The sequence below is a fragment of the Neoarthrinium moseri genome (assembly GCF_022829205.1).
Source record: "Neoarthrinium moseri strain CBS 164.80 chromosome Unknown scaffold98_Wmoseri_CBS_16480, whole genome shotgun sequence".
NCBI lineage: Eukaryota > Fungi > Ascomycota > Sordariomycetes > Amphisphaeriales > Apiosporaceae > Neoarthrinium > Neoarthrinium moseri.
This window is the reverse complement of record NW_026055212.1, coordinates 72,646-98,861: the sequence shown is the minus strand read 5'-3', so window position 1 is coordinate 98,861 and position 26,216 is coordinate 72,646. Positions and strand designations below refer to the sequence as shown.

General features: G+C 55.2%; 12 protein-coding genes across 12 annotated transcripts; 7 read left to right on the top strand and 5 right to left on the bottom strand.

Annotated features, from left to right (window-relative positions):
• Positions 1 to 500: 500 nt before the first annotated feature.
• Positions 501 to 1,717, top strand: JN550_012932 (uncharacterized protein; the record flags this gene model as incomplete). Its single annotated transcript, XM_049311464.1, has 2 exons — positions 501 to 1,248; positions 1,305 to 1,717. The coding sequence occupies 2 exons, from the start codon at positions 501 to 503 to the stop codon at positions 1,715 to 1,717; spliced, it is 1,161 nt and encodes a 386-aa protein (XP_049165122.1).
• A 956-nt stretch (positions 1,718 to 2,673) lies between these two features.
• Positions 2,674 to 3,814, top strand: JN550_012931 (uncharacterized protein; the record flags this gene model as incomplete). Its single annotated transcript, XM_049311460.1, has 2 exons — positions 2,674 to 2,690; positions 2,749 to 3,814. 2 exons carry the CDS (start codon positions 2,674 to 2,676, stop codon positions 3,812 to 3,814), a joined length of 1,083 nt encoding a protein of 360 aa, XP_049165121.1.
• Positions 3,815 to 4,370: 556 nt separating this feature from the next.
• Positions 4,371 to 5,914, bottom strand: JN550_012930 (uncharacterized protein; the record flags this gene model as incomplete). Its single annotated transcript, XM_049311459.1, has 4 exons — positions 4,371 to 4,781; positions 4,968 to 5,399; positions 5,521 to 5,674; positions 5,733 to 5,914. 4 exons carry the CDS (start codon positions 5,912 to 5,914, stop codon positions 4,371 to 4,373), a joined length of 1,179 nt encoding a protein of 392 aa, XP_049165120.1.
• A 725-nt stretch (positions 5,915 to 6,639) lies between these two features.
• JN550_012929 (uncharacterized protein) lies at positions 6,640 to 7,380 on the top strand (the record flags this gene model as incomplete). The annotated part of the gene is made up of 1 exon (XM_049311458.1): positions 6,640 to 7,380. One exon carries the CDS (start codon positions 6,640 to 6,642, stop codon positions 7,378 to 7,380), a length of 741 nt encoding a protein of 246 aa, XP_049165119.1.
• Positions 7,381 to 7,657: 277 nt separating this feature from the next.
• JN550_012928 (uncharacterized protein) lies at positions 7,658 to 8,836 on the bottom strand (the record flags this gene model as incomplete). Its single annotated transcript, XM_049311457.1, has 3 exons — positions 7,658 to 7,953; positions 8,000 to 8,268; positions 8,346 to 8,836. The coding sequence occupies 3 exons, from the start codon at positions 8,834 to 8,836 to the stop codon at positions 7,658 to 7,660; spliced, it is 1,056 nt and encodes a 351-aa protein (XP_049165118.1).
• Positions 8,837 to 9,814: 978 nt separating this feature from the next.
• JN550_012927 (uncharacterized protein) lies at positions 9,815 to 11,418 on the top strand (the record flags this gene model as incomplete). The annotated part of the gene is made up of 5 exons (XM_049311456.1): positions 9,815 to 10,020; positions 10,075 to 10,475; positions 10,535 to 10,679; positions 10,732 to 11,215; positions 11,272 to 11,418. 5 exons carry the CDS (start codon positions 9,815 to 9,817, stop codon positions 11,416 to 11,418), a joined length of 1,383 nt encoding a protein of 460 aa, XP_049165117.1.
• Positions 11,419 to 11,653: 235 nt separating this feature from the next.
• On the bottom strand, positions 11,654 to 13,476 carry JN550_012926 (uncharacterized protein; the record flags this gene model as incomplete). Its single annotated transcript, XM_049311455.1, has 3 exons — positions 11,654 to 11,838; positions 11,910 to 12,897; positions 12,967 to 13,476. The coding sequence occupies 3 exons, from the start codon at positions 13,474 to 13,476 to the stop codon at positions 11,654 to 11,656; spliced, it is 1,683 nt and encodes a 560-aa protein (XP_049165116.1).
• Positions 13,477 to 14,480: 1,004 nt separating this feature from the next.
• On the top strand, positions 14,481 to 15,623 carry JN550_012925 (uncharacterized protein; the record flags this gene model as incomplete). Its single annotated transcript, XM_049311454.1, has 1 exon — positions 14,481 to 15,623. One exon carries the CDS (start codon positions 14,481 to 14,483, stop codon positions 15,621 to 15,623), a length of 1,143 nt encoding a protein of 380 aa, XP_049165115.1.
• Positions 15,624 to 16,047: 424 nt separating this feature from the next.
• JN550_012924 (uncharacterized protein) lies at positions 16,048 to 16,908 on the bottom strand (the record flags this gene model as incomplete). The annotated part of the gene is made up of 1 exon (XM_049311453.1): positions 16,048 to 16,908. One exon carries the CDS (start codon positions 16,906 to 16,908, stop codon positions 16,048 to 16,050), a length of 861 nt encoding a protein of 286 aa, XP_049165114.1.
• A 907-nt stretch (positions 16,909 to 17,815) lies between these two features.
• JN550_012923 (uncharacterized protein) lies at positions 17,816 to 19,804 on the top strand (the record flags this gene model as incomplete). Its single annotated transcript, XM_049311452.1, has 2 exons — positions 17,816 to 18,784; positions 18,842 to 19,804. 2 exons carry the CDS (start codon positions 17,816 to 17,818, stop codon positions 19,802 to 19,804), a joined length of 1,932 nt encoding a protein of 643 aa, XP_049165113.1.
• Positions 19,805 to 20,829: 1,025 nt separating this feature from the next.
• On the top strand, positions 20,830 to 22,350 carry JN550_012922 (uncharacterized protein; the record flags this gene model as incomplete). The annotated part of the gene is made up of 1 exon (XM_049311451.1): positions 20,830 to 22,350. One exon carries the CDS (start codon positions 20,830 to 20,832, stop codon positions 22,348 to 22,350), a length of 1,521 nt encoding a protein of 506 aa, XP_049165112.1.
• Positions 22,351 to 22,808: 458 nt separating this feature from the next.
• Positions 22,809 to 24,471, bottom strand: JN550_012921 (uncharacterized protein; the record flags this gene model as incomplete). Its single annotated transcript, XM_049311449.1, has 3 exons — positions 22,809 to 23,635; positions 23,713 to 23,974; positions 24,184 to 24,471. 3 exons carry the CDS (start codon positions 24,469 to 24,471, stop codon positions 22,809 to 22,811), a joined length of 1,377 nt encoding a protein of 458 aa, XP_049165111.1.
• Positions 24,472 to 26,216: the final 1,745 nt, after the last annotated feature.

Here is a 26,216-nt window from a genome sequence, read left to right as displayed (position 1 = left end):
CTCTTCAACACCCGCTGCATACCTATGTACTGTGTCAGTAGGTACAGTGATGCCAGGGGACCCCCCTCCCCCGGTCACCCCCGGCATCGTGGGCTGCATGGAACAATGGGACGCATGCACCAAGTATCCAATGTATGTAAGTTACGGAGTTACTGGACCAAGAAGGTACGTGGACGGGCATAGACGGGCCTCCGTATCTCAGCACCCAATGCTTATCTCCAAAACCCTCCCATTCCGTGAGTAAGCCTCGCGCCCTCCTTCTTCCTCGCAATGTCCGGTTGATTTTCCGGCTCATCATGTCCGCCAGTCGGACCGCGATGACTCTGTGTTTTTATCTACGCCCAGCCCCATTTCGGGTAAGCTGAGAAGCTGAGTATTGTCTTCTTGTATCTGCCTTGGCGATCGGCTTTGGGCGTGACGGTTTGGACCAGGTCCGATCGGCACATCGTCACCGTAGGATTCCTTGAGCAGCCGGCCGTCTAGAGCTACCCATAGCCGAGATGGCCGAAGACTCAGGGGACACATCGAACGAGGATACGTCCGACACGCCTTCATTTATCGTCTTAGGCGGCCGGTCTCTTACATCCGCCTCCACCCCAGAGTCCGGCATCTTTGTTCCTGCCATGTCAGAGGAGATGGATATGGATGGTGATCTTCTGCTGCAAGTAGGGACACCCATAGGAGCCCCAGACCCAAACTACGTCGCAACTGCTGTCTTCAGGGTCTGCTCGAGGACTTTGTCCCGTGCCTCGCCCGCGTGGAAGCGGATGCTGTACGGTGGCTTCAAGGAATCCAGTGGCCGTCGGGAATCCAGAGAATGGAAGGTAGACCTGCCAGCCGACGACCCGGCCTCGTTGGCGCTGCTCCTGAATATCATGCACGGCAGGTTCGACAAGGTTCCCCTCAGTCTCTCCGAGGAAGAGTTGTACGAGGTCTCAGTACTCTCTGACAAGTACAACCTTGCACACTTCCTCCGGCCGTGGGCGCCCGGCTGGGCCAAGTACGCCTTCACCGCTCTGAAAACCCAGAAAGATGGGCAGGACGCCGACCCTTTTGAATCTTGGCGTGTTGAAGCCCTGCTGTGGGCCGCTTGGGAGATGGGCGACGACGCCGCCTTTCGTACAGCTGCGAGGAAACTAGCTTTAAGGGCTTCCGTCAACGATGAGGGAGAGCTGGTCGACGGGGACCTGCAGACGGACGGGATGAGCCCTTTATTCGAAAGCCAGATGGAACCACCTTCGATGGCAGGTACGCACCCTGCTTAGTTGGCCGTCCTTAATGGGCTCACAGCTAATATGCCGCAGAGAAGATCAAGTTCACCCGTGCGAGGATGTTGACCGCCTTGAAAGACATATATGGCAAGTTCTGGGACGGTCTCATGGCGGATCAAAGAGGTGCTCCCATCTGTTGTGTCTCGCACCGCGACCATGAACGAGCGCTTTGCCATTCCACCCTGTTAGGGTCGATGCTCCGGTCCCTCAACAGCAATGGACTGTTGCCTTTTCCCTCGGCCGAAGACTTCTCCGGCAACGTGTCTGCTCTGCTCAAGACGTTCAAGAATGTTGCGCTGCTCTCTCTCCCGCAGCACAGGAGTTCCTGCGGCCTGGCGTCAACGTGGCAGTGGGCCATTGACAACGCCATCAAGGACATCGTTGTTGAGTTGGATGACTCGCAAGTTCGTCATTTGCAGGCCCAACGCAAGAAAACAGGCCTATAACAGACACCCCTAAATAAGGGATTAGGCCATGATCTCCGTATATGTGAACCTGGTCCTGCGTCCAATCCGCAATGATTCGGTCTAATTCACACTAATCCCAAAGAATTAAAGGTCTCTTTCGATGACTTACAGTCGCGCCGCTGCTATGACGTTCAAATAAGATATAAATCCACCGCTCCTGCCCAGTCATCTCAAAGCCAAAAGTACCCGCTCATTCCTTATACTTCTCATCCTTGTGAGCCCAGGCGTCTTAATTATGGCTCCCGTTACTGCCCCACCCGTGATGACAAAGGGAGAGACTTCGTATACTGAATCCCGCCCCGCCTGCTGACCATGTTAAGTAAAACGATCAGATGTGGTGGTGATTCCAGCTGTTCGCCCATGCCATAGCCAACGGCCTCCAACAAAGCAAGACAGGGGAATGCATCGCTGGCGCGAGATCCATTCCACTACCTGTTTCGGCTCCAACTAAGCGTATAGTGGTGAGTTTGGTATGTACCCAAGCAGGCTGTCATGTGCTGTTTTGAAGATTTGAGGGCTTGCTGGAGCTAGGTGCCGTCAAATGGAAGATTGATACTTGGCCGGACCCATCCGTGGTCCCCTTCTCTGAAAGAGTCGGACAGGCTTGAAACGAGACAAAAGTGCGGACAGCCCAAACGGCTTTCGCGCAAACTCGCCCAAAACGGGCCTGATGGATGGGCGCGGCGGACGACGGACTGTTCCGCCTTCGGGTCGGGCTGATTCTAAGACCCGTTCATGACTCCACAACCATCCCGGGGTCTTGGTGCTATTGAGCCCCTGGATGCCATGGAGCGAATTGGGCACCATAAGTGGGACTGCGCACGTAAAGATATTTCTGTTCAGGGAGGGGTAGGATCGAATAACTTCTGGCGAATCTCAAACATTTACAATTCGATTCTGTACTCGCCGCTCACGAAGCCCATAGTCGAGACAACATGGTACAAGTGTTTTTGTAAGGACCCGTCGCAACTATGTGCAGTCTGGTCTAGGTCGACTCTAACGGCATACAGTGTTGGCGCCACGGGCCATATTGGCGGTGCTGTCTTGGACCAGCTTCTCCAGAAGAACCCAGATGTGGCAGTAAAGGCTCTCGTCCGCGACGAGCAAAAGGCCTCACGACTTGCCGCAAAGTACCCAAGAGTGCAGACGGTCATCGGCGACACCAAGAATGTTGACGTTCTTGATTCAGTCAGCCGAGAGGCCGACATTGTGATCAATACGTCACCAGATATCACTCACGACGACGGCATCAATGCCATTCTGGGAAGCTTGAAGAGCCGCAACGGACTCAAGTCATACTATATCCACACCTCGGGCGCGTCACTTATCTGGGACGAGCCTGCGGGATCGAAGGACGCTCGATGGTGGGACGACATCAAGGATGTCAAGGATATCATTGCCTTGAAGGGAGAGGCCTTCACACACGCTGTGACTGATAAAATCGTTCGGGATGCTGCTAGCGATGTCAACGTCGCTATCGTTTCTCCTGGTTTTGTTGGTGGCATGAGCCCATCCATCGAGCACCCAACCCCTATCACAACACCGGCCTTGTTCCTGACGGCCCGCGCCTTCAAGTCTGGCTGGCAGATTGCCCAAGGAGAGAATACGCATGCTTGGATCCATGTTGCAGATCTTGCACGCATGTACCTGCTGCTCGTGAACGACGCGATCGATAACTTGACGGGGCAAACCTCCGTTGCAGCGCCGTTCGACATCTGGGGCCCCGAAGCGTACTATTTTGGTACAGGAGAAGACATCTCCTTTGCAAAGTTCATGGCACACCTTGCTCCTGTCTTGAAGGACACTGGCGTGATCAAGAACACCGAGATCAAGTCGGTCAGCGTAACCGAGGCCGCGCGAGCAAGCATTGCGGGAGAGGATTACGACCCGGACGCGCCGCCGCCAGCGCTAGATAGTTGGGCCATGCACATTGCCATCATGTATGGCATCAACATGAGACTCGGCGCGTCCAGAATGCAGAAGTTAGGGTGGAAGCCAGAGAGAGGGTCTGTGATTGAAACCTTCGCAGAGGTCGTCAGCGAATACCTGCAACTCGAGAAAGCCAAGGAGAACTAAAGACAATGTCTTGACTTTTACGCAAAACCATGCAAGATTACAGTTCGATTCTTTATTAGATGCGCAATTTATACCCAGAGGTTAGCTATAGCAATGGACAACGAACTTCTATCCATATAATAACAACTAGTATTGAGCTCGTGTGGTGTGGCTTGCCCTGTGGCGTGGTGTGGCTTTGCGTTTTATTTCCTATATAGCTATCTTTACCGCGTGTGGATTCCAATAAGACAACGCTCCTTTCACCCCCATATTTGGACCCTGCGTTCTGGCGACCGACAACCCCCATCGTGCACGTTATAGGAGGAATTATCACTCTGCTTAGCCAGGTCCCATTAGACAAAGTACGTTGGATTCGTCGGGAGAGACGTTGAAAACTACTTTGGCTGCTGTGGACGTTCTGGGACAGCACTGTCCTGGAGCACCACTCCAGTTCAGTATACAACTATATCAAGCTCAAGAAGGCTTTCTACCTGACAAGTGAGAAATCCGCGCACAGCGGGATCACCTAGACGCATTCCTTCCATCCATCCATTTTCGCCCAGGTTTGGCAATGCGATCAATTGTAAAGTCCGTGCGGATCATCCGGCTGGTTGTTTTGATTCCCGGCATCTAGCACATTAACGGCTTGCGGGTCGACGTCCGGCAGGGGAGAAACCGGGCGGACACGTACACGCGACATTGCCACCAGGCTCAGTGGCAAGCCCGGACCGTACCAGTCGTGAACCATGCCATCAAATGCATACGAATCACGTAACATGTTCGGAATTATTCCCAGCGCGTGATAGAGCAGCCGCACCCGCTGCTCTAGGCGTCGCAGTGCGTTCTCCCCCAAAGTAGACCTGCCTCGGAAGTCCAACATATTCATGTCCATCTGCCTTACCAAAGGCATTACTCTTTGCCCAGCCATTGCCATGTCGCCTGTTGCACGTCCCTCATTGACGGCATTTGTAAGTATGTTCAGGATTTGCTAGTAGAGAGAGAAGTTAGGATATATTCTTTTTTCTCTGTTGAGGATAGGGAATGGGCTTGTTGGGGCACCTAACCTGGAATGGGGGCTAAAGACGGAAGGTAAAATAGACGGAAAGGGATGAAAGTATGGGGGCCAAGTTTTGCATAATTCTCTTTAACATACGGACATCGTTTGTAGACATACCTGATATCGATTCCCTAGATGTTGGCCAAGGACATAAGGCGCAACGACCGGGTCGGGTAATGGCCATGTATTAGGGTTGGTGGGGTCACCTGCAAGACGCTGTATCTGCGGCCGCGGTACTGCCACGTCCCATAAATGACGCTGATGCTGGAGCCTATTCAATAAATTACCTGGCAGAAGCCCTCCTGCGCCGCCGGGAGGGCCAGCAGCAGGTGAATTTACGTTGTTGATATGGACCTGGGGGCCAGCAGCAGCTGGGATCGCGTTGGGAAGCGAAGCTCCACCGTTCCAGTCTGGCGACTCTGCCTTGATGCTAGGGTCGTTGCTCTGGGAAGGTGATGGTGCTGCACCGACTCTCGGCGGAGGCACTGCAGCGTGGACAACACTGGGGGAACGCCTTAAGTCTGCCCCGTCGGTTCTGTTAGTCGTGATCTAAATATCATGTCAGCCTCGTACACCCCCAAAGTAAACTGACTTAGCTCGATGCCAGTCCCTGCAGTCTATCGAGAACAGCATGAATTCCATAACGAGTGATGGACCTGAGTATACGTACACCTCCGATTTCAATTCCGGCCAGCATCGCTATCCTCCACGCAGGATCGGCCTGAACTTCGGCATCGAAGACTCGATTGTTTGGGTCAGTATTTCGAAGTAGGGCCTCGCGTCGGAGAAGCTGGTTCTGCATAATGGTATTGTTGAAGTGGCCTCTGATGTTTGGGTCAGAACACAGCATGCAATCTTTACCTTGGCTAATTTGGAACTCACCGTAGTTGAACCTGTGTGTAATCATGCCCCAGTGCTCGCATTTCATTCTCGATGACTCGCCAGGCTCCATTTCCAACGCGTCCCCATGATTGATTATTTGTGATATGGAGCTCTCCGTGCGTGCATACCAGTGTGATCAGATCTTGGTCTTCTTGCTGTGTGAAACGAACCCGCTGAGCCATTTTATTTTTATATAGTGTGTTGATGATTATTAAGTGTGTCTGTGGCGAGTTGCAAGATGTGAGTAGGACACCATGCAACTTCTGGCGCGCTTTACATTTATACGCTACTATGCTATAGTCATTCGCAACTGTAGATGATAGCTTTCACAGCCTAGGTCTATAAAGAAAATTTTAGCGTAGGCCGTTTCCGGTCTCAGTCGAACGTCGCCCTTGTGGCCGGGAAGCAAAAGAACAATGCCATCCATCACCTCTCTCGGGGTTGCTTGTCAGCCTCACGAAACACTTTTGGTTTTTTTCAAAGCTGGCTATTGACGGCTCTTTGCATAAACAGACCAAAGGCAGTGCTTTGAAGGCTGGGAATGGGTGAAAGCAACATTGTTGTTCCGCAGATTGGAATCAAAGCTCGTGTCAAGCTGCTGAACATTTTCTATAGAGCTGTGGGGCCAAACAGAATCCAGGAATCCTAGGCTCTGAATGACTCGTGAGCTTCAATGTAGCACGCGTGTGGAACACTTGATGTACTGTCCATGTTCTGAGTTCTTTCGAGCAGTCACTTAACTAGTATAGCCTATACTGCCCCGCCGATTTAGAGTTTTAGCTCCGGGCCTGCAAAACTTTCGAAAATGTGGGGCCAGCTGAAATAATGCCACCCTGACCAGCAATCTATAAGGTGCTTTGCCACCCACAGCTTTCTAACTTAGCTGGTCTGATGTGTCGCCAATCCGATGGCCCACGAAAATCTCTTGCCCCCTTTACCGCTTGAAATCTGGATCCGTGTTCTTAGCTCCATAACAGTTTCGCAATTGCTGCCCCAAGCATGGCTCAACTGTCGCCTCGTCTCGCGCGGGTTTCGGGTTGCTACGGAAACAGCTTTTGTTGACACCTACTTGCCGCAAATGAAGCTTTGCGTCGAGCTTACAGAGCTCCTGGAACTGACTTTTTTCGGCGTCTCACCAGACCGTACACTGGCACGTTTCACGCATGTCTTGAGAGCAGGCTCCGGGCAGAGCTTCCCACTGCGCATGCCGCTTCACCTGCAGCGGCGGTTAGAGCAAGAAACGGAAAGAATTTGGCAACGAGAACATGAAAGATATGTGAAGTCCATTCAGGAAGGTGCGCCCTCGCTGCTTTACACGTGTTGGGTTGAGGGGTTTGTGGAGGATCCACCATTTCTTGGCCTCGAAGTCGATGTCGCCAGGCGGATGTTATCATTCCGTTGGCAGCCGACGCTTAGCACCATGTTTGGAGAAATTGAGCATCGGAGGCAGTTACTCAGCCAAGTCGAACGCGGCGAGGGAAGACTTTCGACGACCGACAGGATGCGCGAAATAGAAATGCAGGTGCGCAAGCAGCGGCCTCGAAACCAGGCATGGAACCAACGATTTGACCCAGAGAGGAGACAGGACTGGCAGCTCAACGCACTCATGGGCTACCGCACTTTGCTTTGTGATGAGGAGAGTCAATAGAGCAACCCTAGATCTTCAAACAGTGCTTCCAAATTGGATCGTGATAGCTGGACTGGTCTGATTTCTAGGATGTACATGTTCCTCCACTTGTCTTACTTCTTCTTGGAGATGTATCATATCACATTCTAGCTTCCGTAGGCATATGCGAGACTAAAGGACTGAACGGGATACACGTGTTCGAAAAATCACCAATCCTCAACGTCACGGAGTCCCACAACGCAGCGAGCACTGTCCTTTTCCCAACCCATGGCGACCGAGAGTGCATTACAGCATAATTCTAGTCCAGAGTCAGAGCAGCGTGGCTAAATTGTGTGATCAAACGTACATCTAATAGGACAATGTCCCCCTTCTGCCACTTGACCGGAACCTGTAACGATTCTGCCAGTGATAGCGCTAGGTCAAGATATTGGTTCTCAATCTTCGAACCATCCCCGTACAGCGGAGGTGGATGATATGAGTCATCATCGCCGCGGTAGGGTGGTTCAGTGGCTCCGTGAAATTTGCTTCGACCCCAGGCGCTGGTTAAGTTGCCAAACCAAGTAGTTAGCCCGGTCTCTTCGTGCCTTCGAATAACTAGAAAGGTAAGCACAAGATCGAGTAAGAGTGTCCAGACACATACTGGGTACAATGTGCGTCACACTCAAGGAACCATCTTCATGCCATTCGAAGTGGTCGCTATGCCTTCTAACTTCGTCTTCGATTTTTTCCCTCCTTGTTTCTTGATCATCGCCGGGCTGGACGTGTTGGCCGTACGCCCCTAAAACGCTGGTTCCAGTGTTCGATGCGACCTCTTCCAGTCCATACCTGTACACGTATTTCACCCCTTTTTCCAGGAGCGCCTGAACAAATTCGGGTGCTTGTTCGTTCAAAGCGGCTGCTAAACCCAAACTGGAGATGACCGGTGTTTCGCCTCCTACGATAACTCGTCAGCATATAGGTAAGTCAAGTTGCCATATTCGCCTTACCAGAGCTCGGGACGTCGAGACAGGAGAATGTCAGCCAAGCAGGGTTGATCGTAGACCACCCATACTCGTTGTGGGGCCATATAGGCAGCTCGGGCGGTCTTATCGTGGTTAATATCACGAGCGTATTGGACTAGGGCTACCCACCCTTCATTCGCAGTCTTCACGTTCCTGGCAAGTACCGTACGTAATGGAGGACGTCCGACTTCTTCATGGGCAGGAAAGCCAAATGCATGCGCAATCTCACTGTAGTCTTGCGGTGTTGCAATCGGCAGGCCTCGGATCAACACTGCGCCGCCATGATTCCGTACTTGTTCGAATAATGCGCCGGATTCTGATAGCTGTCGCAACAACGCGATTGACTCTTGCAGTGTAGGCTGCCATCCTTCCACAGGCTTCAGTGCCAATGGAAAGGTTGCACGTTGACGAAGTCCGAACTTCGCTGCGTCTTGCTGACCTTCGAAGGCAAAAGACTCGAACGCAGGTTCCGCCATACCATTTAGAAATTGCCACTGATGGGCTTGAAGTTCCGGCTTTTCACTTCAATGGTCGACCTGGGGCAGATAAATGGATCAGAATGGTTCACTACAACAAAAGGGGTATTTGATATCTGCGTGTCGTCTTTATTCTTGCCAGCCTTTATTCCACTGTCATGTGATGCTTCGTCGTCAGGGTCCGGCCTCGGAACACATTTCGATATCTGATATAGGTGTCCCCGCACAGAACGCAGGTATGTCATCTTTCCGTATAGCACGATCGGGAAAGTCCCGAATATCGTCAGAGATCCTTTCAATGTCGTGACTGCGTCTATCCCCACATTCCCCGAAGCGATTGGACGCGTTAGGCAATGTGGATCTTGAACTTCACCAGGAATCTGTTCGTAAGCCTAGTAGCTTCATAGAGCAGTCCCCATCGTCCAACGATGCGTTGACCATTTTCAGGATGACACAAACCGGCGCGTTGTGTTGAATGATAACATGTTTCAACTGTGGCTTTGCTTCGGACCTGCAACGTATGCCCCTAATTAGGCACTGATTAAACGGAGCTATTTACTCTTGTTGACCCAGAAAGCAAAGCTGCGTATAGGCTACGGCCTTCAGTGACCATTTGATACCAGTACTACATGATTTGACGAGAGGAACTCGAGAGGCCCTGATTAGCGTGCGATCCAGTCCCCGACTGTGTGGGACTATTAGCTTCCAATCCTTGCCTGCCGGTCGAGCCTTGGCGACAAGCACGCAATGCCTCAAGTTCCCGAAATACAGCGGCTTAGTGTTCGGATCCATAGCTCCTAGCTTCTAGCACGCCATTATGTGTAGTTGTTGCCGGTGCTGATACCTCGCACCAAACTGTATAGGCGTCTTTCACAGTAGAAAAGACGCCCGGAGAACAAACTCAGGCCAAAAAAAGACTGTTATGTTTCGAGCATTGGCTTCAACAATTGATCGTGTGCACTTCTTATGACGCAAACCATGGCTTCCAACGAGACAACAGTAGCTCAGAAACGCGTTCATGATGAGTCACCAGGAGTTGAGCCCACTGCGGGCAAGTACTCATGGTTTCATGGAGTGTTCTTCAATGCCACCGTCGTAGGAATTGCGGCATTTGCAGCACCCGGCCTGTGGAATGCCATGAACTCTGTGGGTGCTGGAGGACAACAGACACCTTACCTGGTGATGTAAAAAGTCCCTTGCCATTGGCATCGTCAAGCTGGATCCCTGACATGGAATAGGGCAGGAAACGCCATCTTGTTCGCCATCATGACCTTTACCTGCCTGACTGGCAGTTTGATGGTGAACAGATTCGGATATCGCACGGCCCTGGTCTTTGGCACGGTCGGGTACGTCATCTACTCGGCCGCGCTGTACACTAACAACCGGTACGGTACTGTGTGGTTCATCTACTTCGGCTCGGCTGCCTGCGGTGTGTCTGCCGGCATTTTCTGGGCTACCGAGGGAGCCATCATGCTCAGCTATCCCGAGCCCGAGAAAAGAGGGCGCTATCTGGCCTACTGGCTCACGTACCGGAACAGCGGCTCCATTCTTGGTGGAATCATCAACTTGGCCTTCAATGCGCAAGGGTCTTCCACGGGAAAGTTGGATTGGAGGACCTATATCGTTTTTGTGGTGTTACGTGAGGCTACCGACGTACCCCTCATGACCCCCGGCTGATTTGTTAGAAAGAATGTCTAGGGCCGGCAGCATCCTTTTGGCTGTCTCCGCCTGAGAAAGTTCAGAGGAGAAATGGCACGCGTGTGCAGGTGACCGAAAGAGTCTCTGATGTCCACGAGCTGAAAGGGCTTGCCGAGGTATTGGTGCGAAAGGATTTTCTATTGGTGTAAGTCCCTGTACCAACAAACCCCTGGCTACCTTTGGACTGAGCCTAGAAGCATTCCATACTTCCATTACGTGACCTGGGAGCTGCCATACATCAGCTCGTACCTCTCACTTCACTTCTCTGTGCGCTCCCGTGCACTCGCGTCTCTGGTATCGGCCCTCGCACAGGTGGTTGCCACCTTGATTTTTGGAGCGTTCCTTGATTGGACACGTCTCGATCTCAACAAGCGGGCCAGATATGGCTTCATCTTCATGATGATTCTGATCGGCGGGTGCTGGGTATGGGGCGCCATTGTGCAGAATGAGTATACGCTTCACAAGCCCCAACTGGACTGGGTCGACACCGGCTTTGGCCGAGGATGGGCACTCTACATCTTTTGGCAGGTCAACTTCTCCTTGGCGTACAACTTTGGCTTCTGGCTTATTAGCTTCTTGGCGCGGAATCCCAAGGAGACGGCCAGGTATATGTCTGTAGCCAGAGCGGCTGAGGCGGCAGGACAGTGCATCAGCAGCGGCATCAGCTCGACGAGCGCCCCGGTAAGTTGATCCGTGAACAAGCACCAAACACAGCGATTCTAATGGCAATTTAACAGCTGATCTCTGCGCTGGGCGTCAACTTTGCCCTCTGGGGTGTTGCGGTGATCCCGGCTTGGTTCGTTGTTCGCCAGGTTGGCATCAGGTACCTGGGCCCAGAAACCCAGTCTCCACCGCTTGATAGCGACAAGCAGGAATCGGGGTAGCAAAAGCCACTGAATACTAGACAAAATTCACTTTATTGTGACGGGAGAGCCGCACAAAGGTAGAAGCCGAGTTTGACTCTGAGACTTTGCTCTATTCTATGCGTCCACCCCATCTGCAAGACTTGCGCCTGCATCATGGCGCGTACCATCCACCAGATGCAATCCCATGGGTATCACTGTAGTGTAGGGAACTCGCCTCTAATCTTACACGAGAGTAGCGGCCGACTGGCGACTTCTACGAAGCCTGAGTCTTTGCGGCAACTAGGATCTCCATCTGTGCCAGCCACTTGCGTGCAAACTCTTCCTCCGTGAACCGAGTCGCTGATATACGCGCTCTTTTCCTCACCGATAGAGGGTCAGGTAGAGACAGGGCCTTCTCGAAGCCCTGGGCAAATTCCGTCGAGGTGGTTGCGTGGAAACCTGATATGATGGTTAGCATCGGCCACAGAGCCAGATAGCTGATGTAGCCCGTAAAGAGGTTTCAGACTTACCAGTCGGCTGCCCCTCCACCGTGGTAACGATATCGAGTTTGGGCCCGCCGCTGTCGTGGACAACGGCGATCAGGCCGGCGGCCTGGTACTCGACGACGCCGATGCCAAAATGCTCGTTCCACATGCCGTTGACGCCAATGTGAGCTCTCCGGAGCCATTGCAGAATGTCGGGCCAGCTCGCGTCCAGCTGAAACGTGACCCGGTCCTTAATGTGTAGCTCATTCACCAGCAGCCTCAGTTGATAGACGCGCTTAGAGTCGTTGTCATCGCGGACACTACCCACGAGGACGAGCTTGGCGTCCTTGGAAGCCTCGGACCCAGAACTGACAAACTCGGCAAACGAGTTGAGGATGAGTGAATGGTTCTTCTCGGGGCGGAATTGGGCGATGTAGATGAGCACCTTTTCGCGCTGCTTCTCGCTCTCTTCCGACACGTCGACCTCTTTCTCCAACTCCCGCACAGCACAAGGAGGGTAGACGACGGCAATGGGGTGCTCTCTCTTTCGGACCGTGCGTTTCGGCCCCCACAACTTTTTGATGTGTGCCTGGGTCCAGGTCGAGTTCGTCATGACGACGTCCACCGAGGCACCCATCCAGGAGTATACCGCGGCGAAGGCCTTCCAGTAGTTCCTCTTGGCCAACCCCCTGAGTCCAACCCCCTTCCCAGCATTGACCCCTTGACTGCCCAGAGGAGAAGTCGGGTCGAGCGACTCGAGCATGTCGGTGGAGATGGTAGGGTAGTGGACATAGGCACCTGTCGGCATGCCCGGGAACAGGATCTTGCTGAGGCCAAGCACGAAGGCGTAACCCATGGTGTCGACCAAGATGTCGGGCACAAGCAACGAGAAGGCATCCCAGCCGAGCACGAGCGAGCCGAGCGACTGGCCCAACAGGGTAAAGTGCGGCCACGTCGAGGAGAGAACCCAGTGGCGAGTGGAAAGGTAGAGGAAGGTGATGGTAGGAGGGTGGATATGAATGCTGAACGTGTTCTGGAAGCCGGTCAGCCACAAAGCAGGGAGCAACACGGGTGCGGAAAGGGTCCGCTAGAGCTGACGTACCTCGACCCGGGCAAGCATCTTCTCCTTGGTCACGTCATGGTCGCCAGTGTACACGACACACTTGGCCTTGGGCCATCTCTTCTGCGTGGCTCTGATGGCAGCCCAGAGGACCCTCTCGCCGCCGCCTCCAGCATTACAGAACGGGTGGAAGAAGCCTACGATGCCAAACCATTCCTGGTCGCCCGTGTCGCCATTCTTGGACGTTCCAGCCGTCGATGCCTCGATGTTCTCCCACCCGTCGTCCAAGCTAGTGTTGCTACTGCTCTTGCCGGGGGGGTCGCTGCTGTTGCCGCTGCCGCTCTGGAAAGTCTTCTCGTCGTCCTCAGTCATCCGGACGATCATGGACCTGCGGCCCTCTGTCTTGCGCCGGAGATACCATCCCAGTGTCGTGCCGATCGACTGCGACAGAGCGCGAAAGATGACAGGCAGGCCGTAGGTCCACAGGAGGAGGGCGAAGAAGGGCGCGGAGGCGGTCGCGACGACGGTCCACATGAGAGTCGAGGGAGCCATACCGAAGGAGAACGGCTGGCTACCGGAGGGCGCGCGGCAAGATTCGGAGCAGGACCCGGGCATCGATCAGCGCAAGATGACGTCCCAGACCAAAGGGGGGGTGAAGGTCTCCGGGCGGTGGGTGGCTTATCCCTAGAGGACGGCGAAGAGGCACGGATGGGTGGGCAAGCTGGGCCTTGGTAGGCTATAGGGTGCGAGGTCACTGTGACCCATCGAATACTCTGGAGGTCAAGAGTGATCTCGTGGTTGACGTTGACCAGAGAGACCAGATTGACGTCCCACTTTCGTATGTCTCAACTGTCGTAATGGGTTCGTGATGGGCCGGCCAGCGGATCCCGGGTTATCTAGGTACCTCCAGGTACGTTCTGGAGCCTGAGGTGCCCAAGGTACTTTACTGTACCATAGGTACCTAGTCTGGGATGTATCCACTATTTGCGCATTGCTGTGGCTGCTGCACCCCCCCGTCCCGCTGACCTGGCCCCCTGCTCCCCGGGACGCCGGTAGCCTGTGGCATTGAGCTCAGCTGCGGCGGGACAGCCCGGTGACTGGGTGCCCAGGTGGGTGTCAGGTCCCTGGTGGCACCAGAAGGTGTCTGTTGACGTGACTGGTACTTTCTCATACCTACATCCAATGTTTCTCATGTTCATGTCTTGGGAGTTTCAACCGGTGTCTGGTTCTGTCTCGACTATGGAATGCTGTTCACTGTTTGGTTTTGCACGAGTTGCTACGACACGCACCTGAGGTACCGGAAGCCCTGGGCCAGGAACCCATCAGTCAGGTCGGTACGGCGGCCCCTCTGGCACAGACCACACCTAAAAACCACGGGCTCAACCCAACATAAGCAGGATCCATTGCATGGAATTCACCCATCAACCCAGCATCCGGTAACCACCTCGCCAAGTGTCTTCCGAGGAGCCGTGCAGTGCAGATGATTGCTACGATGAGATGAGTCCTAGTTCAGCATGAGTAAACATTGTCCCATCCGACCGCGTCATGGAGCGACAATGCTCAGGGCCGCGTGCAGGCCGCGATTGAATGCTCCTGCATCACTGCTGCTCTCACCTGGCGCCACCCTCCAGCCAAGACACGCTCAGAGCCGGTCATTTACTGGTGGCCAACTCCTGACAGGAGTTCAGACCGGCTTTGAGGCGGGCCTCCAGACGGCTCAGCATGTCATCGTCTCCTTCCACGGTGCCAGCGGTCTGTCCTGGGCCATCACAATCCCTCTGGTGGCCCTGGGCGTGAACCTCCTTTTCCGGCTCCCTTTCACAGCGCACAGCGACCTGCTTGCGCACCGCCGCTCCAAGGCTGTGCCGGTGTTGCAAGCGTGGCAGGCTCGTCTTTTGCGGGAGGCCGTCCGGGAGAAGGTGCCCTCGGACAAGATCAAGGATGTTGTCACCAAACGCACGGAACGCGAAACCAGGAGATTGTATGCCGCACTGGGTCTGCAATCGTGGAAGCTGTGGACCGTTTTGATGGGCGTGCCGGGCTGGATGATGAGTCTCGGGGCCATCAGACGGCTTTGCACGGGGGCAGGGGCTGCAGACCCGGCCGGCGCTGTAGCTACCGGCTCTGCTGCTCTGGGCCCGGCCGACCACGCCGCATCAGTCTCAGCCCTGGCCGATGCTGCATCGCACACTGCCCAGTCGACATTTGCTGCCGAAGGGATGCTCTGGTTCACGGACCTCACCGCTGCTGACCCCTACTATATCCTTCCGTTCTGCTTTGCCGCATTGACTGCCGTCAACGCGTGGCCGCAAAACAAGTCAACACGCGAGACGCTCTTCCCACGACTCAACCGCCTCCTGACAAGGTCACCAGCAGGAGAGTCTCAGCCGGAAACCTCGCCGGAGCCAAAGTCTGTGGCTGTATCGGCGGTTGGAGGGTGGCGCGGGAATATGACCAAGTTTCTGGTGTTTGGATCCCCCATGTTGGGCATCTTGACGGCGTCTTTCCCCGCTGCCATGCATCTGTACACCATCACCTCGGCATCGTCGACTCTGGTAGCCAAGCACATCCTGTCGAGGTTCTTTGTGACGAATGGCGGAGTAGAGGTATGCAAGCACAGAGAGATCCCCGTCATCCGGCCCAAAATCCCCAGGAAACCGATGCCAGAAGGGAGTGGCGTAAAACCTTTGGCATCGTAGCCATGGGTGCTGAGTTTATATACCGTCGCAAAACATGTACATACACACTCTCACACACACACACACATATATATAAATATATATTTATATGCAGCGCCCTTACCACAGCTGCCAGCTCGCGCACGATTATGAAGAGTTGTTTGTAACTGCCCCATCTAGGGTCTAGAAGGTGTATCATATTGAAAGACAGGGGAATGTACAATAGCTTATCAAGCCCGGTCCGATCAAAAATCGAACCGCTCGATGGCCAATACAATCAAGATATGTGTAAATGACCGCGTCGTAAACCACCCAAACTCCCAGGCCATCAAAAAACGCCAGTGAATGCCAAGTAGAAGCCAGCAGAGAATAGCAACAACAGTAACAATAATAAAATGGGGAAATCACGCTCTCTCGTCCCATCAGCAGAAGTGCTCTCGTCGACTTATCCCAAGAAGACGGCCAACAGGACAATGGTCAGGATGACGGCCAGGATCAGTAGCAGACAGCATGCCTTGCTCCGGGCATTCTTTTGGTACCTGGCCGCACTCCTGAGCTCCACATCGGCACCCCTCGTATCGTCGCGCACGTTGATGGCGTTGCTCTCAATGGTCTCGAGCTGTTCGCCCTGCTCGCTGACAATCTGCGCGACCTGGCGGAAGAGCACGTTCAGGTCGCCCACGCCCTCCTCGATCTGCCGGATCTCCTCCTCCCGCTCGGCGATCAAGGCATCCTGGAAATCGACCTCGTCCTGCGCGGCCAGGTGGATCTGCTCCTGCTGTTGCTGGTGCTGGTGCTGGAGGAGCTGCAACTCCCCTTGGTCGCCGCGGGTCTCGCCGGGCGACTCGGCGTCCAGGGCCGCCTTGGCCGCGGTGACGCTAGCGTTGAGCTTCTCGAGGGCGGTGCGCTGCAGGCCCTGGAACTCCTTGAGGCCGGTGCCGAACTCCCTGGCCAGCTTCTGTTGGCTGTACTTCTGCGAGGGCGTGACGTCGTCGCCCCACTGCTGCAGCTTCTTGACGCCCTCGCCGACGTCCTTGAACTGGTCGCGCGACTCCTCGAGCAGGGTCTGGACGCGCTCGCGCAGGCGCGGGTTGTCCTGGCGGGTACCGAGGCGGTTGATCTCGGTGCGCAGCTTCGAGTTGTTGCCCTGCAAGTGGAACAGCTGGTTCATGAGGTTCTGGGACAGGCGCGAGAACTCGGGCGAGTCGGAGTAGGCACCACCCTGGCGACGGGACGAGGCGCCGTTGCCGCCGCCGCCGCCGCCGCCGCCTCCGGACTCCATGGAGGAGAGCTGGTCGAAAGACATGGTTGCGTTATTATATCGGACTGCGCTCGCTGAGCGGGACGGCAATCGCAAGAATGGACGGGCTCGGTGTTGGCGTTGCGACGTGCGGATACTGTCGAAAAACGGAGGAATGAATGACGGATCACCGGGGCCTGGGAATGGATTGAAGGTCGTCGCAGCTTGTTGATGGGCTGGGGCCGGTTACGTAGGTGAGGGAGGACGGGCTGCACGGTCGGTTCCAGGCTGCACGGGGCGGGGTGGACCTGATGCACGGTGCACCGCCACACTGGAAGGCAGCTGCGAATTCGCGTTGATGTGCTAACTGCCTACCATAGCACTATGTAAACCGTTAGAGGCAACTTACAAAGTACTGGTAGTGTACCCTGTTGTGGGTTTGCTGCAGAAGTCCGCCCATCGATGCCAAGTTTCTGGGCAGGTTCCTCCAGGTACCTGTCGTCTGCGCTGAGCAGGGTTCGCAGTGCATAGTACATGGTACGCTATTTCTGGGTCTGATGTCTGATGGTCCAAGGTACCACCACGCCACACAGTAACGAGCCAACTAAGATACATAGTAAGCCCCCGGTCCCCGGTTGGCCAGGGCTACCGGGCTGCTAGGGCCTCAGCGCCTCAAGCTGCCACCGCGCGCGTTGCTCCAGTGGCACCCCGGTTGGGGAGCTCGGAACTTTTTTTTTATTTACTTGCTGTCGACGACGGGGCCCTCATCAGTCAATCCTTCGACTCTGCCTGCGCCGACCGACTTACACTGGAACCCAACCCGACCCGACCCATCCCCCGCGGGCAGACCTGCTTGCATAACCGTCGACGCCTCCGGTATACACGAGCACCAGACGGCGGCACGCGGCCCCGACACCAGACGGCCCCCCTTCCATCCCCCCGAGCCATGTTATAGCCGCAAACATCCGCAATCATGGCGTCTCCCGTAGTTCGAAGGGCGCCCTACAAGGACTTCCTGCAGCCGTGCACCCAGCGGCGCTTCGCCTCCGTCCTGGGCTGGCTGCTGGCCTTCTCCCTCGTGGAGGCCCTCTTCGTGCCCAGGCTGCACCTGTCGTGGTCCCTCTTCCCGCTGACGGCCGTCCGCACCCTGCTGGTCTTTGGCTGCGTCGTCTTCGTCGTCGTCCTGCGCATCGCCCACCCCCACGTCGGCATCCGCACCACCAACTCCCCCTTCGACACCTTCAAGCAGAACGCCCTCTCGCTCTCGGCCTCCGAGACCATCCTCACCTACACCCTGTCCGCCTTCCTCTTCAGCCAGGTCTACCTGTCGTGCGCCGCCGACTACGCCAACCTGCCCTGGGTCACCTACCACAGCGGCGACCGCGCGCGTCTCAACGAGCGCGCCGTCTTCTTCACCCTCAGCCTGACCCTTCTCGGCACCTTCGAGGGCGCCCTGCACCTGTGGTGCGACTACGACAAGCTCATCCTCGGCCTCGTCAAGGAGAACAATGCCGACCAGGGCCCCGACGCACCGTCGCCCAAGCAGGAGGATGCCATCGAAAAGTTCCTCAAGCGCGTCCCGGCCATGGTCAAGGCCTCCTTCACCGTCAGCGTGAGCGTCGCCCTGGCAAACTATGCTGTGCTGTACAGCTTCCTTCTCCGCAACTCGGCCTGGGGCTGGGCCATGACCTTCCTCCGTCCCTTCTACAATCTGCCCAAGACCAACATCCCGCCGGCCAGTGCGCCCTGGAGCGTCTGGATGCTGGGGCGGACCGTGCTGGCTGGGTTCCTGTTGTGCCTCCTCTTCGGCGTCAGCAACGTCGCCTTCACCAACTATCTTGCCCGAGAGCCCCTGAAGAATGGCCAGCCGCTGACCTCGGAGTCCAAGGACCCCAATGGCAGCCTCCTCAACGGACTCAAGAGCAAGAAGGCCCGTATATCGGTAAGTCACCCCGCCCGCGTCGTGAGAAATCCCTGTACCGAGGCTAATCGACCCCAGTCGTTCGCCATGTGGGAGCTGGCCCTCATCGCCAGGGACTTCGACGTCCGCCGCAAGGCAATTTTTGAGGATATCGATCGCAAGGATGGCCCCATGTGGTCCCAGATCTACGTCACCTGCCTCGGCGCCATCAAGGCGTTGGAGAAGCGGATCGACGATTACGGGAAGCCACCGGCGCCGTCTGCGACTGCTGCCGAACTCGCTTCCCAGACCAAGCCCTCGGCGAGGGTCGTCGAGCCCCCCACAAGTGCCAACATCTGGCAACCCGCGCCACCCCCAAAGACGCTGCGGGACTCCCTCGGCAAACTTGTGGCCGACGTGACCAAGTCCCCCGGCAAGAAGCCTGCCGGCACCCTGGTTCCCTTCGCGAAGAAGACGGTCGCCGATGTTAGAGACTCGCTGCTGACCAAGCAGCAGCAGGAGAACCTGAGCCGCGACGGTGCCGTCGGCGGGTTCCACTGGGCCCTCCAGCAAATGCTGGGCTGGCCGGTGCTGGGCTGGCCGTTCCAGCAACGGTACTCTCGCCGGGTCGCCACGGCTGTCCTCGGCACCCCCTACGGCGACTTCAGCCTCTACGTCAACTCGGCCTTTACTCTATCCAGGCTTGCAGTGGCCAGTCTGAACGAGGACAACTACGGCAATGTGCACCGGGACGTTCCTACCATCATCCGGACCTTGACCACGGTGATCAAGAAGCTCGAGATCTTCAAGGACAACTACCCGATCCATTGGACGGATGTCCAGGGCATCCGTGAGTGCGGTCACGTGGACGAGGTGTTGAATGCCCTCAAGGAGGCTCTCGGTCGCGTCGTCGTGGCGTTTGAGAAGTACAGCACGGACCTGAGGCTCAACCGTACCGATATCCGTCTCGCCAAGGAGGCAGCAGAGAAGCCAGGCCCTGTGCCGCTCCCTCCAGCACCGAAGGCAGGGGACAGCCAGCCAGAGATGGTGCAAGTTCATTAGTGGTTGGATCTATTGATGCTGTGCACGCTACCATGGTCCGATGCAGAGTCCCGGACCTGTTCCTGCGATGGCCGCCGGATGCCACAACCGCCATTTAGAGCATCGCGATGATCCCGTCCTCAGGAGGCCACGTCCCGTCAGTGCCGAGCTGGGGAGACCTGCTTTTTTGAAGGGGATGTGGATGTGGATGTGGATGTGGACAAGCGACGCGTGCCGTTCGAGAGACGGACCGGTGGCAGGACGGAACGAGACGCGAGAGTACGTGGACATAGGCAGACGATCTGCTGTCCGGATCACCGCCCCATTTGCGCGAGATCTTCGGTCTGAGCAGGTACGGGATGAAAAGGGACTAATAATGAGCAGCCACGAAAGCATGATAGAACCACGATAGAAGTTGAAACCAAAAACATGCTTTCCAGCTGGACCCTCTGATTCACCTGTGATCTGACATTGATCTGACAGAGCACTGGATATCGAGCATCAACCATGGCCAAAGATGTGATGCCTCTCACGTTTGTCGTTCTCGTCCGAACTTGTCACGGGCATATCAGGGCACGAACCATCTCAGTCCAGTCGGGCAAGGAAGCCGCACGGACATCTCCGGCCTCCCCCGGTCTGCCGGCCCGCTGGTGTGGCCTCATGATTGGATGGGTCCGTATCCCTGCAGGGAAAAGCGGGTCCAGATGGAGCTTCCGGCAGCTAATCTAAACAATGGAATGCGAGCTCAATGATGAGGCTCAACCTTTGCCGTCTCTTCTTCACTACCTGGGCCTCCGCTCCCTGCCGTCCCATCCTTCCGCCCACTATGCTCTAGTCCTTAATGCTCCCGTGGATGCGCATGTGTTTATTTGTGAGGCATGACACCTGAGTACCGAACATGAAATCTATAATCCCACCGATAGCTAGTACGATCCTCGGCTACCACGATCCCTACATGACGTTGCGTTGCGACAGCATCTATACGCAGGACTAGCACAAGGCATCCCACCAGGCACAGGGCTCCGGGCCACGCCCGACCGGCCAGCATGTCTCACCACCGGTCCTCATTCCGGAGGGTCCTGCACTGGATCTACAACACTGTTTACGTGCTCCTGTGCCTCCTCCTCGCCGCCTTGATCCTCATCACCCCCGGTGACGCCATCCGACAGGTCTTCCTGAACACCTTCCAGTATACCAATATTGTCATCATCGCCGTCGCGTACCTAGTCACGGTCCTCATCGTGCTGTTCATCTACTCGCTCCGTCTCTACGTCACCCGCACCGTCCTGGCCGGCATCCCCAAAAGCTGGATCCCGATCGGCAAAGGCCATGTAAAGAAGGGGGTCAGGGAGATGATCGCGCGGGAGCTGGGCCACAGTGCTGCTGTCGCATGGGCAGCGAGACCCAAGGTTGGCGCCGTGCCTGCCGCAGACCAACGGGAAGCGCTCTTGGGCGTTGTCGTCGAGGAGGACTCCAACGAAGTTGGCCGGGCCCAGTCGGCTGCCAACGACGAGAAGGGCACGCGAACGTCGGGCAACTGGCTCCGGCCGAGACGTACGGCTGCAGCTACAATGGAAAGCGAGATGGGCATTGCTCTGCCGCCAACAAGCCCCGTGTGGGGTCAGATCGAACACCCCGGCTGGGGCAGCCCCAACTCCCCCGACCTTGCCAATGTTCAGTACGGCGCCGTCCTGGCCGAGTTGCCGAACTTGATCGAGGCCAAGGCCATCTCGCTTGCGCCGCCCGCCCCGGACTCCTCAGACGTCAGCCCCGTCCTGGACCCTGAGGCCGTGGCGCTTCTGCAAAGGACGACAACCATGAGCATGCGGACCTACATTGGCCGACTGATCGACCTCGGTGTCCTGGAGTCGACCCAGAATTCATTCGAGTTCCTGGACACGTATGAACGAGCCCGTTTCTCAACAAGACCCTTGCCAGCGGCAGCATTCAAGCGCCTCATGCACCTTTTTGCCGAGCTCCTTCGCTCAGCCCAACCCCTCGACCGTTCAGTTGTCGATACCATGAACGAGATGGACGGCATGTACAGCGATAGCGCCAGCCGCACGGACATTGATGACGACGCACCGCAGAACACAAGCCCTACGACGCCTGCTCAGAGCTTGCCTAGTGTGAGAAGTCTCAAAAGCGTCTCCAGCCGCGGCTCCCGTCGCGGTTCGAGCCACCAGGCCAGTCTCGCATCCAGTGAAGGATCGACGAACGCTGAACGGTTACGCTCCCCGTTGCATCGTCCAGGTATGGCTACAAGGAACTCGTCCGGGAATACACGCGGCCGATATGGTACCGCCCCGACGACCCCAAGGAGCAAGTCTGGCCGATCTGGCACGGTCCATAGCCAGAACCAGGCGACAAGGAGCCTATCCAGGGGCAGCAGCGCCAATAGCTTTGCGCAGACGAGGCAGCCGTATGTTGCTGGTAGCGGCAGCAGCGGCAACAGTCTCAGATCCGTCAGTGGTGGGAGCGTGAGCCAGGGCAGCGTCATCAGGCTTGCCAGGCATGATGATGATACAAGTTTGCCGTACGTGCTCAGACTTACGGAATCGCCCTGACGTGTGGCTGCCAAGAGATGCACTAGTCAGGGGAAGAAACTCCGATCAGGGCATCAACTTTTGATACCACCGATGGTGGAAGGAATATTCTTGAAGTCATTTTTGTTCGTTTGGTACTTGCATCGGAAAGCATTGCGCGGCGTCCTGGGTTCAGCGGTTTGTATGACAGCATGGAGTTGGGGAACTTTCTATCAGGGCAAATACATGGCCTGGTTTGCCCCCCAGAATATCAAAAGGTGAAAGGCGGAGTTTTCCGTCCAATATTTAGTGTCTTATTATCGGACAATGTAATGTGTATTGCTATTTTCCCACGGCGTGTTCCTCTGCCATAGACACCGCCATGGGCATCAGGAGTAAAGGACGATGTCCGGTGCATCATACCGGGTAGCTAGCTAGCTAGCTAGCTGGGTGTTGATTGTGGCGACTCATGATCGCGACTGTCGTTCGACCTCCCACTCTCACAATCTGGAAGTGCCCAGTTCCCGTGCGTGGCCTTCTCCCAGCATTTCGTGACTGCGTTCCTCGTGAGGCAATTCATGTACGGGCTCCTGCTGCTCTTTCGACATTCCCTCGTCCGGTACCCACTGCCCGCCAATCCATCTTCCCCCTGTCCCCACCTCGCTGTAGTCCGGGGCTGGAGAGGCGAGAGCCGACGGAGGGTGTGTCATATGTAGCTCTGTGGCTCTTGGCTTCCTACGCGCGCGCATCAGTGTCAGGGCACCTATGCCCAAGATGGCGATACCTCCAACCCCGACCCCTACACCGATCCCAGCCTTGGCGCCCGTGGACAGTCCGGTAGGATTCTGTGCCTCCGCATTCGATGCAATTGCTGTGTCGTTGACGGTCTGCAGCACCGTGGGAAGTTCCCACATGTCTCTGGACGATCGGTACACCTGCGTCATATTACCGCCGCTCACATAGTAGAGCCACACGCGCCCCGAGTTGTCGGACGCCGTCGCGAACTGCGCGTTCGGGGCATCTGCGCGTGGCCATATGCTCGGATCCTGGTTGCTCGCAGGCCGCCATCTTCCTGCAGTTCGGTGGATCTGGTGCAGCTGCGAGTCATTGCCAATGTACCATAGATTTGCGGCCGAATCCTGATCAAGCGTGAACCCCAAGGCTCCCGGGTTGCCATCGTATGCTTCCAGGGTCCATGTGTCATTCACGTTCTCATCAAGGGTAAACTCGGTCTGGTTCGTTCCATTATTTGGACAGGATAACGTCACTGTGCCATTCGCGCGATCTCTGTGGGTGACAATCGGACTCAGGGGGTGAGGAAACGTCGCTGTTATCTCGTCAGATTCCATTTCCCCCCACTATGTCTGTGAAGGCAACACAATTAGACGAGCAAGGAGGTCATACCAATGTCCCAAGTTCCGTTTCCATGTCGGGATGAGATCTCAATATTTTGTTTGTCTCGGGGTGTTACTACAGTGATGTTGTCGGCATCCACAAATCCTCCACCTATTGCGTTTCCTTCAATGTGGTCGTTGCTCACAATCCCCAGGTACGACCAGGCGCTCGTGTCTGGGTCAAACTTCAAAGCTGCCGTGGCGCGGTCTTTATCATGGTAATATAATCTGTAGCCTGCCTTCTCTCCAAGAACAACAAGCATCAAACCGGTCTGTGGATGAACGGATGGAGCACTGTTTGAAATGATCCTCTGGCCAGTCGGTCTAAAATGACCAGTATCGTCACAGGTCCAAGTCGAATGGACGACTTGGTCTTGCTGGTTTTGATACGAAATCGCCGCCTAGGCTGCAGATGAGCAGGCATTCAAACTCCTTTCAACGACAAACTTGAACACAATATAGTCTCCAGAGTACTTCTCACCTGAGTATTTGGTTCTGCCCACCATCCTACGCCCGCCACAGCTGTGCCTTTTTTGGGGGCCAAATTGGGATCAATCGCAAACGCCGCAGACTCACTATTTGGAAAGATAGGGGTGTCGCTATCATAGTTATTGCACAAGCTGTAGAATATCTTCCCAGAGATGCCGTCCTGTAAGATCAGCTGGGGTCCCTTGCCATTCGGACTCCATGCAGACATGAAGCCGGCCGACGTCAAACCAAACAAAAGGCATACGACCACGAGCAGTACTATTCCCGTTGGAAAAGCCATGTTCATCCGGATTCGGGTGCCGCTCATCGAAGGTGTCAAATTTGGGAATATGCAGTGCGGCCGTGGAGACTGATCTTGAAGGAACTACTACCAACCGAACGTGCGGAACAGCACGAACCTGCTTTAAAACAGACCACAGGAGAGATACTAGAGGAAGAGGATTCCACCCCTCTCAACGACTCGTCCCAAAGCATCACGACCTGCAGTGAAACCACACAGTACCATGAGGAGCGTCGGCATTCCGGCCAATCGATATTGTAATACAGATTTAAGAGTCGCGCAAAGAGTATTGCTGATCCCTCTTGCAAGATCCACTTATGCTGACTCTGCAGCTGATGGTGCGCACTTGTCTCAAGGAGGCGTTCTCAGTATCACGCAAGGCTCTATATGGGAACGCCAGTTTTTGCACCATGTAGTGCGTCTAGCCACAATATGGCCAGTAGAAGATTGAGTTGGAGGTTCCATCTATAGGGCAGCATATGTGTACGCTGTTCTCACGGGTTTGGGCTACTTTCCAGCCGATATCTGCTTTTCTCCCAAGTAATCTTATCAATGCTCCCATTCACCAGAATCAAGGCCGCATTCGGTCATCAGGAGCGGCGAAGCGGACATTAGGTGTTAGTGGTGGGTTGCACAGTCAGCCGCCAAGCCCGTGGGAAAGGGAGTTCCCGCTAAATTCTCATCTTCTCTACCAGGCTATGCATATTGCAGAAAACTGCGAGCAGCTCTGGTTGGACGATGATGCGCAATACTGCATGGTGACATGTATTTGCATCTGGGGATATACCAGAGCCTTGTCTCTTTTACCGCACTAGATTGACTGCACATCCTTCCCTCTATGGATTGCTCTCCAGATTCACTTGAACCACGCAGAATTCTCCCGATCGACAAAGACACATTATATTGTATGCAAGGTCTGGCCTGCTGTCTACGCGAAAATGATCGTCCCAATCATGCCATATGCACGGTACCGGCGGGTGACTAGCTCTGGGCGATCGCAAAGAATTATGGTTCCCGATTTCCGAAGGAACGCACCTCGATGATGGTTATTTTGTGTTTTGTAGACCAATACCACATAAAGACTCACGGCGGTGTGATATCGTCATTGGAAGACTATCAACTGTTATGGGTGCTGGCTGAAGTGTTCTACATACATACACTGGTACTGGCTTCTGACTCGCCCTTGGATCGGTCTCTTCCAAAGTTTGGTATACTGGTCAAGCCAACTGTTATGTGTACATGCCACAGATGAGTCCAAGTGAGTTCGCTTTGCCAATTCAAAAGTCCATCTGCAACAAGCTCAAGGTGAAGTACTCCGACAGCATGCTTATGGTCACCAATTTTTTTCTTACGTCAATAGCACCGGAGTTTGGCTGAAACTATTGGGGAGGGAAGGGGTGAGGTATTTTCGGATGCATGTTGTTCTGCACATAAACTCAGCTTGTGATATCGTTATACTTCAATCAAAGGTGGACCTGCGCCGTTTGTGCATATGTCATTATTCTGAATCATCCCCATTGTACTGCATCCGGCAGCCAGCACGGGGAGATGACAATGGTTAGCTGAGCGTATGTAAACCGAGTTCCGTTGGAATTAACCGCAGGTATAGCCTGTTCCGCCATCGAATCAGTGGTATTCACGTGGATTTATCCGAGTCTTTCCAATATCGGCCCTCGATGTCACATCACCAATTGGTACTTACCAGAGGCGATAGGAGCAGCTCAGTATTTACTGAGCACCCCCCT